The sequence below is a fragment of the Vidua macroura genome, chromosome 6 (genome assembly GCF_024509145.1).
Source record: "Vidua macroura isolate BioBank_ID:100142 chromosome 6, ASM2450914v1, whole genome shotgun sequence".
Taxonomy (NCBI): domain Eukaryota; kingdom Metazoa; phylum Chordata; class Aves; order Passeriformes; family Viduidae; genus Vidua; species Vidua macroura.
This window is the reverse complement of record NC_071576.1, coordinates 55,479,994-55,494,452: the sequence shown is the minus strand read 5'-3', so window position 1 is coordinate 55,494,452 and position 14,459 is coordinate 55,479,994. Positions and strand designations below refer to the sequence as shown.

At 56.9% G+C, this 14,459-nt stretch overlaps 1 protein-coding gene and 1 long non-coding RNA gene across 2 annotated transcripts; both read left to right on the top strand.

The window, feature by feature from the left end:
• The first annotated feature begins 1,188 nt into the window (after positions 1-1,188).
• Positions 1,189-2,333, top strand: LOC128809597 (olfactory receptor 1052-like). Its single transcript, XM_053981694.1, is given in 3 exon segments — positions 1,189-1,829; positions 1,862-2,010; positions 2,013-2,333. Coding segments are annotated over 3 exon segments (966 nt in total). The 5' UTR covers positions 1,189-1,224; the 3' UTR covers positions 2,225-2,333.
• Positions 2,334-6,397: 4,064 nt separating this feature from the next.
• On the top strand, positions 6,398-7,913 carry LOC128809600 (uncharacterized). Its single transcript, XR_008437785.1, has 3 exons — positions 6,398-6,670; positions 7,035-7,151; positions 7,865-7,913. It is a non-coding gene; the product is annotated as an uncharacterized LOC128809600 (long non-coding RNA).
• Positions 7,914-14,459: the final 6,546 nt, after the last annotated feature.

Below are 14,459 nucleotides of genomic sequence, written 5' to 3'. Positions count from 1 at the left end.
AGCTCTTCTACTGCTTCGCCCACAGATTTTATGGAATTTGGGTGCTACAATGGAGATCCTCACCACAGGAGGACAAGGATGAACACTCCATTAATTATTCCACACCAACCACCTGCTACTCAGCAGGAATAAAATATAACCCATGGGTTTTAATTGAATTTATTTCCATTCCAGGTGTCTGATCCATCACACAAAGTAAATTTGGTTGGTTAAGTAAGAAAAAGTGAGGCTGGATTTTAGTTAAGCAAGAAATCGAGGTCAATTCTCTGATGGCAGCAGGTGGATTCTGCCTCTGGGGGGAAATTCAGCCTCAAAAATGTTTGGTTTTCTTTACTTTTAACACCTCTGTCATCCTCATGAGGGTGATGAAAAGCAGCTCTAAATCCTCCTTAATAACTCCAGGAGACCATGGAATACCTGAAAGGAGATGTCAGGTTCTGGGCGTGAACTCAGTCCTTCCACCAAGGCTCATGCAATAATGAGGATTTCCAGGTTTGGATCCATTTGTCAGGAGCCAGCAGTGCCTACTCTTGGTTTACTCTCTGGTGTAATTCCATCAAGCCATGGTTATCCAGGAGAAAAATCCATGTTTATTTATTCTATCTGTTGTGGAGTCAGGTTTTAGGAGCTGCTGATCTCTCCCTGGTAAACAGCAAGACGGAACATGAATTTATCTTTTACCTCCAAATCAACCATCACATCTAAAGCAAAGTGAGGTAAGACAAATCCCAGCTCTTATTCCTACACCAGGAAAAAATACACTAAGGGAAGTCCCATTTTCCAATGCTTTCACCTAGAAAATCTCTTCCTGGGACACAGGGAATGGGTATTTATTCCTCAAGTGCTCAGGCTGGACAGGGAATGGTCAAAATATGAGAAGTAATTTAATTTTCCCAGGAATTATCAGGAAAATCATGGCATTCCATGTGTAAGTGGATTGAGAGAACTAGGAGGAGGCCTTGCAACTTATTCATTTATTTATTTAGGTATGGTATTTCCCTTCTTAATAGCTTAAATATGCCCCTGCTTCTAAATACTTCAGCTGAACAGGGATACTGGTGCCAGGAACTTCTGATTTTTCTCTTTCAAGAAGAATTTACCTTTTATTGACTGAAGGTTTTGTAACTGCTTGACACAAATTAACATTCTTATCTTTATCAATGGATTTCTGTGCATTAAACACTTCAATCTAAAGATAGAAAGCAGCTGAACTGCATATATAAAATGTTCAGTATGGCTGGAGAAAATGACATATTTGCATTTGAATGTATTCTCCTGGGCTTCACCACCAGAGCAGATCTGCAGGTGATGTTTTTTGTCTTGTTCCTTGCCCTCTATGTGGTCACTCTCCTAGGAAATCTGGGAGCCATCATTTTGATCCGGATCGATCCGCGCCTCCACTCCCCCATGTACTTCTTCCTGAGCCACTTGTCCCTGCTGGACAACTGCTGCTCCTCCACCATCATCCCCTGGAGCCTGAGGGATGTTTTGGCGGAGAAGAAGGCGATTTTCTTTGCAAGATGCATCACTCAGCTCTTTTCCTCCGCCACCTGGGCCACCACCGAGTGCCACGTGCTGGTCATCATGGCCTACAACCACTACGCGGCCTCCTGCAGGTCCCTGCTCTACTCCGTGCTCATGTCCCAGAGGATTTGCATTGGGATGTTGGCTGGAGTGCTCAGCTCCTCTCTCCACACAGTTTCCATATTCCACGCCCCGTTCTGCCACTCCCAGGCCATCGAGCACTTTTTTTGTGACAGGCCCCTGCTGCTGGCCCTGTCCTGCTCCAACACCCGTGCCAGCGAGGCCGTGGTGGCCGCCGTGGTCGGGTTCAACGTGCTGAGCCCCACGGCTCATCCAGGTCCATCCTGCTGTCCTACCTGTCCGTCCTGGCCACCGTCCTGCAGATCTGCTCGGCGGCCGGGCGGCACGAGGCCTCGTCCACCTGCGCCTGCCACCTGGCCTTCGTCGCTCTGTCCCACGGCAGCTCCACCCTCACATCCCTGCACCCGTCTCCAGCCGCTCCCTGGAGCAGGACAAGTTCATCTCCCTGGGGTATTCCGGCACCGTCCCCATGCTGAACCCGTTCCTCTGCAGCCTCAGGAACACGGATTTGAGGAATGCCGTGAGGAAAGCAAAAAGTCGGATCCTCGCTGCTTGGTCCATCCGTGGCTCCTGGTCAGCTGAAAGGACAGGACAACCCCACTGCGGTGAGGGGTGTTAGATTTTGGACCCTCGGGAAGAGAGGCTGGATATCAGACTCTCAGGATTCCAGGGTCGTAGTCTGGACTCATCTTCCAAGCCATTGGTGTCCCTGCAGCAGCACCGCAGGGAAGGGAGGAGACCTCTCCTGGCATTGTCTGGAGTGCAGGAGCCGAGGGGGAACGTGGCATGAGTGGGACATGAGGCACCGCCCTTAGGGTGCTGCAGGACAGGAGCTGTGGAGATTGCAACCCTTCGGGGAGCTACCCTGCCCTCCCTTGATTTTTCCCCCTTTTTGGGGCGAATGTCCATGTGGAAGGGCTTTTATGGAAGCACCGAGCTGCTGGCCAGGGCACCTGGACTCGTTTTGTGCCCTCTCTGGGGGAGAGGAAAAAGGGAGATGGGGAGTCTAGGGGGTGATGGTGTCACTTGGGGGTTGGTGTCCCCAATGTCTGTGGAGGGGGAGCCAGGTGAGTGAGGGATGAGGGGAGTCAGGAGAGGTTCTCCTAAAACCCAAGGGAGGCTATAGCCCAAAAAATGCCAGAAAATTCTTGAGGGGTTTGTGTGTAAAATACTTAAAACTGCAAAGATTCTCATTTTCTATGTATTGAGAAATAAGCTTAATTTATCTATAAATTGATATAAAAACAATCCCCCGTAGCTGCTGTGTTATAGTCAAGATTTTAGACTGTAAGAAATTCTGAATATCGATTTCTAGGGTTTGAAAATACAAATAAAAGGTTTGTGTACGTAAACGAAACAATAAAGGGCTTGAAGAGGTAAGACAGGATTATCAGTACGAAGGACCTAGAAACAGCTCTGTGTACGCGCAGTTCTTTCTCCCTGCCCGCGCTGGAGCACCCGAAATGCGGAGCTGGGACTCACCGAAATGGGCATTTGGGGGCACCCCTGAGACCGCTGCGCATGCGCGGTGGCCGCTACACCCGCAGTGCTGCCGCCTTGTGGGCACAGCCGGTACTGCAGCACCGAGCGCTCCGAGCGCTTCCCGCGGCTCCGCCGGCACCGGGACCGGGACATGGAGCTGGGCCGGGACAACGACGGGGACTGGCCGTGCGAGGCCGCGGGGCCCTCGGCCGGGGCCGCTCCCGGCAGGAATCGCGGCCGCTGTGCGGGGACCGCAGGCGCGGGGCCGGGAGCGGCAGTGGCGGAGCCCGGGGAGCAGCGGGGCCGGGCCGGGGGCACCGGGGGCGGCGGCGCCGGGCTCGGAGGTGAGCGGGGAACGGGGAGAACCCTGAGCGGGGACCGGGGACAGCCCCGAGAGACCGCCGGGAATGGCCCGGGAGCTGCGGGCACCGGAGCGGCCTCGGCCGTGCCGGGCCTGGGGCGTCGCTCCGGGGCGGATTCTGTACGAGCAAAATGAACATTTTGGGGTAAAATCTGAGTTAATGTGCGGGGGAGAGAATGAGTGTTCTGATGTAAAAGTGAGGCAATCAGTAGTGAAGGTAGGGAAAGTCCCAGACGGGATAAAATGGTTTGTAAAATCTATGTGTGAAATCAGAGCTGTTCCAGCAGCTTTCCTTCCCATTTCTTCCCAGGTGTTTTCATTGTTGTCTGGTTTTCAAGAGGGAACACGGTTTGGGATGACAGCTTTGGAGGGTTCTGAGTTTTCCTTAGCTGTGCGGAGATGTCAGGATCTGAAGGCACTCCTGTTTCCCTGGAGGAGGATGCCCTGGGGAATGGCCTTAGGTGGGATTTGGCTCCTATGGAGCCTCCCAGGATGAGCCGTGGTGGGCTCGGATCCTGTGCTGTCCTTGCACCACCCTCATTCCTCAGACTCCAGGAGCTCCCGAGGTCTTTTTCTGTACCTGCCCAGCTGGGTCAGACCAATGGGCCCTCCAAGTGGAGGATTTATCTATCTCCTTCCAAGAGGATTTATCTCTTGCCTCCATTGAAACTGAAGTCCTGTTTCAAAAACAGAATTGATTTCTCAAGAAAAATATGCCACAAAAGCCATTTTTTGTCCTTTGTTTCTCAAATTTCCACTCCTATTTACTTCTCTTGCTGCAACAATAATGAACGTCACAGAAATAACAATGGGAAAGGACAATAAATTGAATGTGTCTGAAAATGCTTATTTTTGATATTTGGGCAGGAACAGTGTTCAAAATGTTCAAGCCACAGCAATATGAGCACAGCCACAGGAAAACCCAGGAACTGCTGACTTCAGTCTAGGGACACCTACTATTCCAGGCTGCTCCAAGCCCCATCCAGCCTGGCCTTGGACACTTCCAGGCATGGACCAGTCATGATTTCTCGGGGTTTATGGGCACAGGAGGAAATTTCCAGCAGGAACTGAGGAGTTTCCTTTGCTCTGTCCAGCCCCAGCAGGGCTGTGGGAGGCAGAGGATGTGGGAACAGGAGCTTTGCCCACTGCCTTGGGGGAGTCTCTGCTGTCCCAGCCCAGCAGAGCAAACGTTTGTGGTTTAACATCCCGTTAAAAGGAGCTGCCAAGCCAGGAACGGGAACGGGCCGCGGAGCAGGGATGGCACCGGGCAGGGGGTGACATCCAGAGGGTGCCACCAGCCCGTCCCTGCTGCCCAGGCTGGGGATGAGCAGGCTGGTGACTGTCCCTGTGCTTGCTCTGCAGGATGAGGAAGCCAACCCTGCCGAGGAGGAAGATGAGGATGAAGGCAGTGGCCACCAAAGCTGGGGAAGGCACAAGTTCAGGAGATATTGCCATCCAAAGAACTGTCACTCCCAGCCAGAGCACCTGTGCTCACCTGGATCAATGGCACAGGCAGGAGAGCCTTGTCCTGAGCCAGGGTTTCATTGGAGGGTCAGCAACTCCTTGGGAATTCCTTAAAGGTAGGATTGAACTTGGCTCTGCACTTCCCATCTATTTCCCATATAAGCCAAAGTGTCAGGTCTGGGCTGTGCAGGAATTGAGCTCCTATGTTTTTTTTTTTTCTTCATGCTTAATCAACCTTGAGGTTTTGGGTATTTTATTCTGTCTTATTTGTCACAAGCTGATGTAAATTTTAACTAAAATCCCAGGCAGCTGTTCCCTGAAATCAGATTAAAAGGAGATTCTGGCACACGGACATATTTGGGCAGCACTTTATTAGGAATCCTGGTGAGCTATTGGATTTGAGCTGCCTTAGACTTGGAAACAAGTCCCTCTATTAGAAGCTTTCAGCAAATTACTGAAGTTCTCCTGAGATCCAGCCTGTCAGTAGCAGCTTCCCATCCATCCTGGGAAACTGGGCAGGGACCCCACTGAGGACCCTCTGGACTGGGCACAGCTTTTTTCTGTGGAGAGATGCTCCAGCAGCACTTTGCAGTGAATGTTGGGGATTAATCCATAGGAACAGATAAATCCTCAATCACTGCCAGGCCCTTTGCAGCACTGAATTCCCAGCTGAGGGGAGAGGAGCCTCTGAAATTGCCCCTTCCAGCACAGCAGCTGCTTTGTGCCAGTGCCTGGAACCTGGGATTGATCCTGTCAGGAGTCTGGAGTATCTGAAGTGCTGGATTATGGAAAACAGCCAAGACAATGGATCAGCCCCTCGTGTCACCCGGTGGTTTGGGGCAGGGCACAGCAACTGGCAGTGGGTGTGTTTGGGGAGAGCAGCCACTGCTTCCCTTCCCAGCAAGGTCTGGGAAAGGCAGCCCAGAGGATGAGGCTTGGGAAGGAGTTGTGAGCTGAGAAGTGGCTCAAATCAAGTTTTAGTAGCCTTAAACTCCTGGAATGGTGTGGGTTGGAAGGAACCTTATAGATCATCCTGTTTCCTTGCCCTGCCATGGTCAGGGACACCTTCCTGGGATGTGCATTGCATTTGTTCTGTGCCAGGCTGGTGAAATGGGTGGGGTTTTCTCCCTGAGCCCAGTCAGGGGCAAGTTTGGGGCTTCCATGGGAAGAAGCCTGGGAACTGCATTTCCAGAGCTGAGAGGCTCCATGCCTGGAAATGTTTCCAGTCCTGCTGTTTGTTTTTTTCCAAAACTGGGCATTACATTTCTTCCCTGAGTGAGGAGGTTTTCCCTGGGTTGTTGGGATTGTTTAAGGGCTCTGATGTCTTTTTCTGAATGGAGGAGTGAGGAAATGGGGATGCTCCCAACTGTCACAGAAATGTGGGAACAGCCCAGTTCCAGTGAGGAATGTGGTACCCAGCTTGTGGTGTGCATGCTGAGATGGTATTTCCTGTTTATTCCTTAGAGCCTGTTGGAGTGCTGGCCTGGATTTGGGATGAGCCAAGAGGTTTTTCCTGGAGCTGTGAAGTTTTTCCTATCAGAAATCCATGATGGGGATGTTTTCCCTGGCCAAATGGAAGGAACAGCTTTGGAGTTGTTGCAGACACAGGCTGGGGATGCATCCCCTGAAAACCAGTTCAGGATTGTTCATCTGACTCTGCCCCTGACCTGTGGCTTTCAGGGACGCTCCTGGTATCCTGGATATTCCCAGGAGAGGATATTCCACCACCAGCCTTTCGAGCCAGGAATTCCAGACCCAGTAAGTCAGTGACATTGTGTGTGAGCTGTCCCAATGGCAGGGTGGGAGAGGGAGCAAACACCCCACACTGCTCTTTGAGACGTTCCCAAGTGGAGCTGGGGCTGAGCAGTCAGTGCAGAGCTCTGAGGCCACAAGTTCAGCCTCGAATGGCATCCCCAGGGAATGCTGAGGCATCCCATGCCTGTGGCACTCGGCAGCACATCCCTGATGTGGAGCAAAAAGAGGAAGGGGGAAATCCTGGGTTAGTGGGAGGATGTTTCTGGAATGGAACTGGGAGAGGTGCTGGTCATACCATGGAATCACAGGCTGCTTTGGCTTGGAAGGGAGCACAGGATCGTTGACACTCTCTTGTCTGATTGCACAGCAAAGAACATCCCAAACTGCCTCCTCACCCTCATGGACAGCAGGAGTGTCCTCCATAGCTCCTGTTTAGGAATGGCAGTGGCTGTTGGGAGCTCTGGCAGGAGCAGCTGGAGACCAGGTAAGAACAGAAATGGGATCATTCCTGCTGCTGCTGGAGGCGGTTTTCTCTTTTCAGGATATTCCTCTGATTGGTGTTTTCACAGCAGTGTCCTAGGGCATGTTTGGGGGTAATTCCACGAATTTTGAAACACTTGAGAAGCAGAGGGCTTCTCAACTAGAACCTGATGAATTTCTAGTAATTCCTAACTTTTCCTACAACACCATTCTGGGGGAAACCTGGGGAAGGGATAAAGATGTAGAGGAACAAGTGTTCTAAACCCCCCTGGATTTCTGACAGAGCAAACCTTCCAATAATCCCAGCTGATGTCTCTGAGAAACTGTGGGATCCTAAGGATTTCCAGGAAAGCTAAACAAAGACAGACATAAGGGAACGGGCTTCCAATTACTAATGATTTGATGGACATGGGAATGATTCTTGTATGTTTGATGCTCCCAATTTCATTCCTAGAATAATTTTTAAGTGACTCCTTTAATAAATCATTTAAATTTGAGAGGAAACAATGCAAAATTAATGCAGGGAGAGATTGTGGAATCATCATGGAGTGGTTTGGGCTGGAAGCCTCATCTCTGAGCCTGTCCTGGGCTGGCTCCTGTCCTTCAGCCACTCCTTGCAGGTGGACATGGAAGTGATGGAGATGTGCAGGGAATGCTGGTTGGTTTTCCCTGCCTCTGGCAATCTGGCCATGAAAAAGACTAATTGACCTCTTCCAGCAGGGAAACATTTAAACAAGAGGTGCCCAAAAGAATTGGAGCTTCTGCACAAATGATGAAATCTGCAGGAATTCAACTTAAAATTCTCCTGGATTGTCACAGGTCCAACTTCCATGGACTGGTTACCTTGGCCAGGAGTGTCCAGTCCTGCTGGAAATGAACTGGACCAGGATGTCATTTTCTCTTTATTCAGGTAAAGACCCTCTGGGTGACCCCCAGTGACTGGAAGGACCAGACTGGGCTCCCAGGATACTAATTCCAGGTGTTCTGGTTTTGGGAATAGCACAGGAGCCTTTCCCTTGCCTCCCTTAGTCCACAAATCCCCAGGATGGACTACAGAGAAAATAACAGGAATATGGAAATCTCCCACACTGGCAGTTTGTGGTGCTCTGGATTACATGTTGGATTTATAATGTTAAAGGGGGGTGTGGAGGGGTTTTTCTCTCTCCTGTCCATTATTGTTCTCACTGTTCTTGTTGCTCTCACTGTTATTATGTGTTGTCATTAATATTAAATGATTGTATTTGACTGGTTTCCTTTATTAAAGTGTTCTGAGATGGATTTTTGTCTCTGGTTTCTTCCCCATCCCACAGGGGGTGATGGAGCTGCTGCTGGTGCCCAGCTGGGTCCACCCATGGCTCGGGGCACTTGTGGGGGCTCCGAATGCGAGGGACTGGGGCAGTTTTGGGGCTCACAAAGAGACACCCAGTGCTGCTTTTTGGGGGTGCTAAATCGGGCTTCGAGCTTAAAAGCAGAGACTAAATCGAGCGTTTTGGAGTCCTGAGAGCAGGGTCCCACAGCCAGAGCTGAGGCTCAGGAACAGGCACTAAATGCTGTGTTTGCAGGGCTTGAGGAGGAGACCAAGTGCTGAGTGTTTGGGCTCACCAAGAGAAGCCGAAGTGCAGCGTTTTGTTGGACTTGACTGCAAGGCCAAAGGCCGTGTTTTGGTGCTGCAGGCGGCTCTTTCGGCCGGGGCGAGTCCGTGTCTCTGAGCTCCGAGCCGTGCCTTAGGCACAGCCCAAAGCCGCGCTCCCCCGGCCGCAGCGAGAGCTCCGCAGCAGCGACTGAGCGCCGCGGGCGGGGCTGGCGGCGGAGCCCCAGGGCCGCGCTTGGGGCCCGGCGCGGGCAGCCGGGAGGGGCAGGAGCGGCAGCGCCGGGCTCGGCCCCAGCGCCCGGCCCGGAGCGGTTCCTGCCGGTCCCGGTGCCGGCTCCAAGCCCAACTCAGTGCTGCAGGGCCGGGCCCCGCAGCCCGCCCGGCGGGGGAGAGGCGGCACCGCCCGGGACCCCAAGAGACAGCGGCAGGACCCGGAGCCGAGGCCCCGGTCCCGGTGCCGCTCGCAGCCCCGGCCCGGCCCGGTGAGAGGGGCGGGGCCGGGCAAGGCGGGGCCCCGGGGCCGGGCGGTCCCGGGGCTCTGGGGCGGTCCCGGGCTCTGGGGCGGTCCCGGGGCTCTGGGGCGGTCCCGGGCTCTGGGGCGGTCCCGGGGCGGTCCCGGGCTCTGGGGCGGTCCCGGGGCTCAGGGGCGGTCCCGGAGCTCTGGGGCCGGACCTGGCTCAGGTGCGCGGGGTCCCAGCGCGGCTGCGCGGGGCGGGGCCGAGGTGATTTAATGCCCAGAAATCGCCGCTGGCGCCATTTGCTCCCTCAGAGCTCGGGGAGGCTGCTGCTGGGCCGCGCTCTCCCGGCGGGGCTCAGGCGATGCCTCCTCTACCGCTCTTTCTTCCCCCTCTTTCTCCTGCCCTTATCCTCCTCCTTCTTCCCCACTTTATCCCCTCTTTTCTACCCCTCCAGCTTCTTTTTCTCTCCCCCCATCCCCCCCTCTCCCTCCCAGCCCCCCGCGTCCTCTCCCCTCTCCTCAGCCTCCCCTGCCCTCTCTCCCTGTTCCCCTGTTCATCCGCTCCTCCTTTCGGCCCTCTCCCCACCCTCTCCCCAGCCCGACTCCCCTCTCTTCCCCCTCTATCCCGCCTCTGTCCATCCCTCTCCCCACTCGGCCTTTCCCTTTCCCCCTCCTCCCCAACCCCCCCAAACCCCTCTCCGTACCCCACCTCATCCCTCCCTGACCCCTCCTCTATCCCCTTCTCCCTCTTTCCCCCGCAGCCGCGGGGCTCGGGGCGCCGGAGAATAAAGCCCAGAGGGCCGGAGCCCGGCGCCCCCCGCTGTCCCTGGAGCCCATACGGGGCCGGGCGGGTCCCCCAGTGCGGTTGTCAAAGACCGCCCGACGCCGCCGGGGCTCCGGCTTTGCCCACATCGCAGTGGGGGCTCCCCGGCGGCGTCGGGGCTGGGGGTCAGGGAGGGCTCCTTCTCAGGAAGGGAGTCCTGGGGGAGGGTGAAGGGAGGGCCCCCTCCTCAGGAGGGGGTCCCGGGGTGGGATGGGCCCCCTCTGGAAGAGGGGGTCCTGGGCTGGGGGCTTTAGGGAGGGCCCCCTCCGGAGGAGGGGGTCCCGGGGTGAGGGGGGGGCTGGGGGTGAGGGCCCCCTCCGGAGGAGGGGGTCCCGGGGGGGGTCGGGGTGGGCCCCCTCCGGAGGAGGGGGTCCGGGGGAGGGGGGCGGGGCGGAGGGGGCGTTCCCCCCTCCAGTCCCGCCCCCTGCCCCGGATTCCCTCCTCCGGACGGGGCTCAGCCCGGCCCCTTCCCCGGGACCCCCTCCTCCGGACCGGGGCCCGGGGGAGGGAGGGGAGCGGGTGGGTGGGGGGGGAAAGCAGAGGGGGTCACGTCACTCTGCAGCGTGAGCACACACAGAGATCACCCGACAAACAAACGGCCCCTCCCGTCTGGCCCCCACGCCACCCGCTCCCCTCCCTCCCCCGGGCCCCGGTCCGGAGGAGGGGGTCCCGGGGAGGGGGCCGGGATGAGCCCCGTCCGGAGGAGGGAATCCGGGGCAGGGGGCGGGACTGGAGGGGGGAGTGCCCCCCTCAGCCCCACCCCCTCCCCGGGACCCCCTCCTCCGGAGGGGGCCCTCCCCCCCTAACCCACCCCCCACCCCAGGACCCCCTCCCGAGGAGGGGGCCCTCCCTGACCCCCCAGCCCCGGCCCCCCCCGGGAACCCCCAGTGTGATGTAGGGAAAGCCGGAGCCCCGGCGGTGTCGGGCGGTGTGTTTGACCGGTGTGGGGGGACCCGCCGAGCGGGCCCGGCCCCGTGTGGGGGCTCCAGGGACAGCGGGGGGCGCCGGGCTCCGGCCCTCTGGGCTTTATTCTCCGGCGCCCCGAGCCCCGCGGCTGCGGGGGAAAGAGGGAGGGGGGGACAGAGGACGGGAACAGGGGAACAGCGGGGGCGGTCAGGGTGGGCCAAGGAAGGAGGGCAGGTGGGGGGGGTCGGGGTGAGCGGGGGAGCAGGGAGGGGGACAGGGGCAGGACGGGTGGAGGACGAGGATGGAGCACAGCTGGGAGGGTCAAGGTGCAGAGGAGGAAAGAAGGGGAAAAGGGGAAGGTAGAGGGGAAAGAAGGGAGAAGGAAGGAGGGGAAGGATTCAGGGCAGGTGGGGAGGAATTCGGGGGAAGGGGAGCAGGGTGAAGAGAGAGGTGGAAGCCGGGGTGGGGGGTGGGGGAAGGAAGCGTGGAGGAAGGAGGGGGGAAGGTGGAGGGGTAGCGGAGGGTTGGGGTGTGTAGGGGGATGGGGGGGGTCCGGCCGGGAGGGAGGGAGGGGAGGGCTAGGGGAGAGGGGAGGGGATGGGGGGGGGGGGAGGGTGTAGGGGGTGGAGGAGGAGAGGAAAGGGGGGAGAGAGAGGGAGGTATAGAGAAAAAGAGGAAAAGAGAAGCAAAAAGGAAAAGAAATATAGACATAAAAAGATACGGAACCCGGCGCGGCCGCAACCTTCCTCCTGAGCGCCGAGAGGGCAAACGACTCCTGAGGCCATTCCCGGGCCTTAAATCCCCTCGGCCCCGCCCCGCGCAGCCGCTCTGGGGCCCGCGCACCTGAGCCGGCCCCGCCCCTCACACCTGAGCCGGCCCCGCCCCGCCCGCGCCCGTAAATCCCGGCGGATCCGCGCCCGCTCCGCTTTGTGCGGTGGATGCTCATCCCGGGACGCGGCGGGATCGTCGCTCGGAGCGCTGTGCGGTGCCCCGGACCGGGGGCTGCTCCCGGTGCTGCGCGGAGCTCGAGGCGCTGAGGTGGGGCCGAGAACGGGACCCGGCCCAGGGAATTCGGGTCTGGGTCCTGCCGGTGTTTGCTGGGGGTGCCGGGCTGAGCCGCATCCCCGTCGACGGGCGGGCTGCGGGCCGTGGGGCCGCGGAACCGACGCGGGATTGGGGCTGGAATGGGACTAGGCTCACTACAGGCGGGAAGAGCCGCTCCGGGACGGGCGCGGACCGAGCCCGGCGCTGCCGCTCCCGCTTGGACTGCGGCCGGTGCGGGGCTGCGGTCCCGCTGGGGCTCCGGGCAGGTCCCGCTGCGGCCGGGGAGCCGCGGCTGTGCCGGTGCCGGGCCCGGCAGGAGAGCGGCGCTTTCCCGGAGCAGGCGCTGGATCGCGGCTGGAGGCGGGCGGGGCGCGGGGACCGCCCGTGCCGGCCCCGGGACCCCTCAGAGGCCGCTGGTCCCGCTGGGCAAGAGCGGCCTCGCAGCCCCCGCGGGTTTGCGGAGCCCCCTCTGCCCCGGCACCCCCCTGGGCAGAGCAGGGTCCTCCTCCCGTCCTGCGCACACCGCATCCCTGGGAAATGAGCGGAGCTGCAGAGGCGCGGGCAGGAGGAGCTGCTCCAGGACCGGCGCTGTCCTGCTCCAGCTGCTCATTCAACACCTGCCAGGTGAGACCTGATGCTTTCCTTTGTCTTCCCCCGAGATCTGTACAACTCCCAGCCTCCAATGGCAAAATCTCCTTTTGTAAAATTCTAGTTGAAATATTTAATTTGTATTTCTAGATCACAGGATATCCTGAGATAGAAGGGACCACAAGTTGATCTCTAAGTGATTGATCCAGTGATTGAACCCACAGCCTTTGGTGTCCTCAGCACTGTGCTCAAAACAACTGACCTGATCTCTGTGTCATATGGAAGTCCTTCCTGGGATGGAAATACTAGCAAGGTAATTCCTATGCCAATGCAGCTCCTTTTGTGCTAATGCTGCTTTAAACACCAGCCCTTGGAACATCTATAGGGCAGAGCTCCATGGCCAGCACTTGACCCTGGAACAACACAGGTGAACAGTTGTGTGATAGCACAAAACTCTTCCAACAACCCTGATTTCCTGCCCTTTCCACAATTTTTCCAATAGCTGCAAAGGTGCTGGTGCTGTGTCTCTTTCCAGGGAGAAATGAGCAAGACAAGTCCTGAGGGTTCCCTTGATCCATGGCAAAAGCGTTCTGGTGAGTGTTCACAGCTGGATGAGGTGTTCCATGCAGAGCTGGAAACTGGAATTCCAACAGGTTTTGGTGCAGTGTTCCCACTCATCTGCTGCCCAGCTGGGAAGGAAAATGGAGTCAGACATACCAACTGTTACCTGTTACCCAGCTGTGGCTCCCTCATCCCTGGAAGTGTCCCAGGCCAGGCTGGACACGGCTTAGAGCAACCTGGGATAGTGGAAAGTGTCTCTGCCCCTGGCAGGGGGTTAGAATGGGATGAGCTTTAAGGTCCCTCCCAACCCAACCCCTTCCATGGTTTGACTCTAACCACCCCATCAGACCCTAGTCCGGAAGTGTGACACTTAGGAACAATCACACACTCCAGGTTTTTTAAGCTTGGGCCCCCAAAAAAACAAACTGCTGTCAGAAAAGGAAGGCCAGGAATTAGAGATCATTCCCTCCTCCTTTTTTTTTTTTTTTTTTTTTTGCAATTTGGCCCTTGCCCCCTGCTCACCTCCACCACAGGATGTGGAGCACTGGGACCAGCCCCTTCAGTCCACTTAAAGGTGTCTGAAGTGCATGGCCCCAATTCCAGTTGGGAATGTCTTAGCTACCACACCCCTCCCCCTCACAACCCACCACTGAGATAGCTCAGATTGAATGACTGATTTTCTGTGTTTGGAATTCCTTCTTTAAAAAGCAGCATGGGAATATCCAGAACTCCAGAAGGGTCCCTGGAAGCCACAGGTCAGGGGCAGAGTCAGATGAACAATCCTGAACTGGTTTTCAGGGGATGCATCCCCAGCCTGTGGTTGCAATGACTCCAAAGCTGTTCCTTCCACTTGGGACAGCCAGGGAAAACATCCCCATCATGGATTTCTGACAGGAAAAACCTCTTGGCTCCTCCCAAATCCAGCCAGCACTCCAACAGGCTCCAAGGAATAAACAAGAGGACAGACCACCTCAGGGTGCATACCACTATTTTGAACAGTAACAGCAAAACCAGGGAGAATTCACACTCACCTTTTCTTCTGCACACTTCCTGGGCACAGCTCTCCAGAGCCTCACACTCCTTGCCTTCCATGTCTGCTCCTTTTCCAAGACCTTTAAAGCCAGTTCAGGGCACCCAGTGGCCACCACAGCCCTGGCAGTGCTGCTGAGTGATCCCAGCCCCTCTCTGAGGGCTGCAGCTGCAGATGTCCCTGCCTCAGGGATGTGCCACTGCCACCAACTGTGGTGGCACACCACAGAGGCTTCCAAACCACAGGCAGGCACAGACTGTGTGGTGCAAGACCTGTGTTTAATTAAAATCAGCCTCCTAGAGAAGAAAAGCT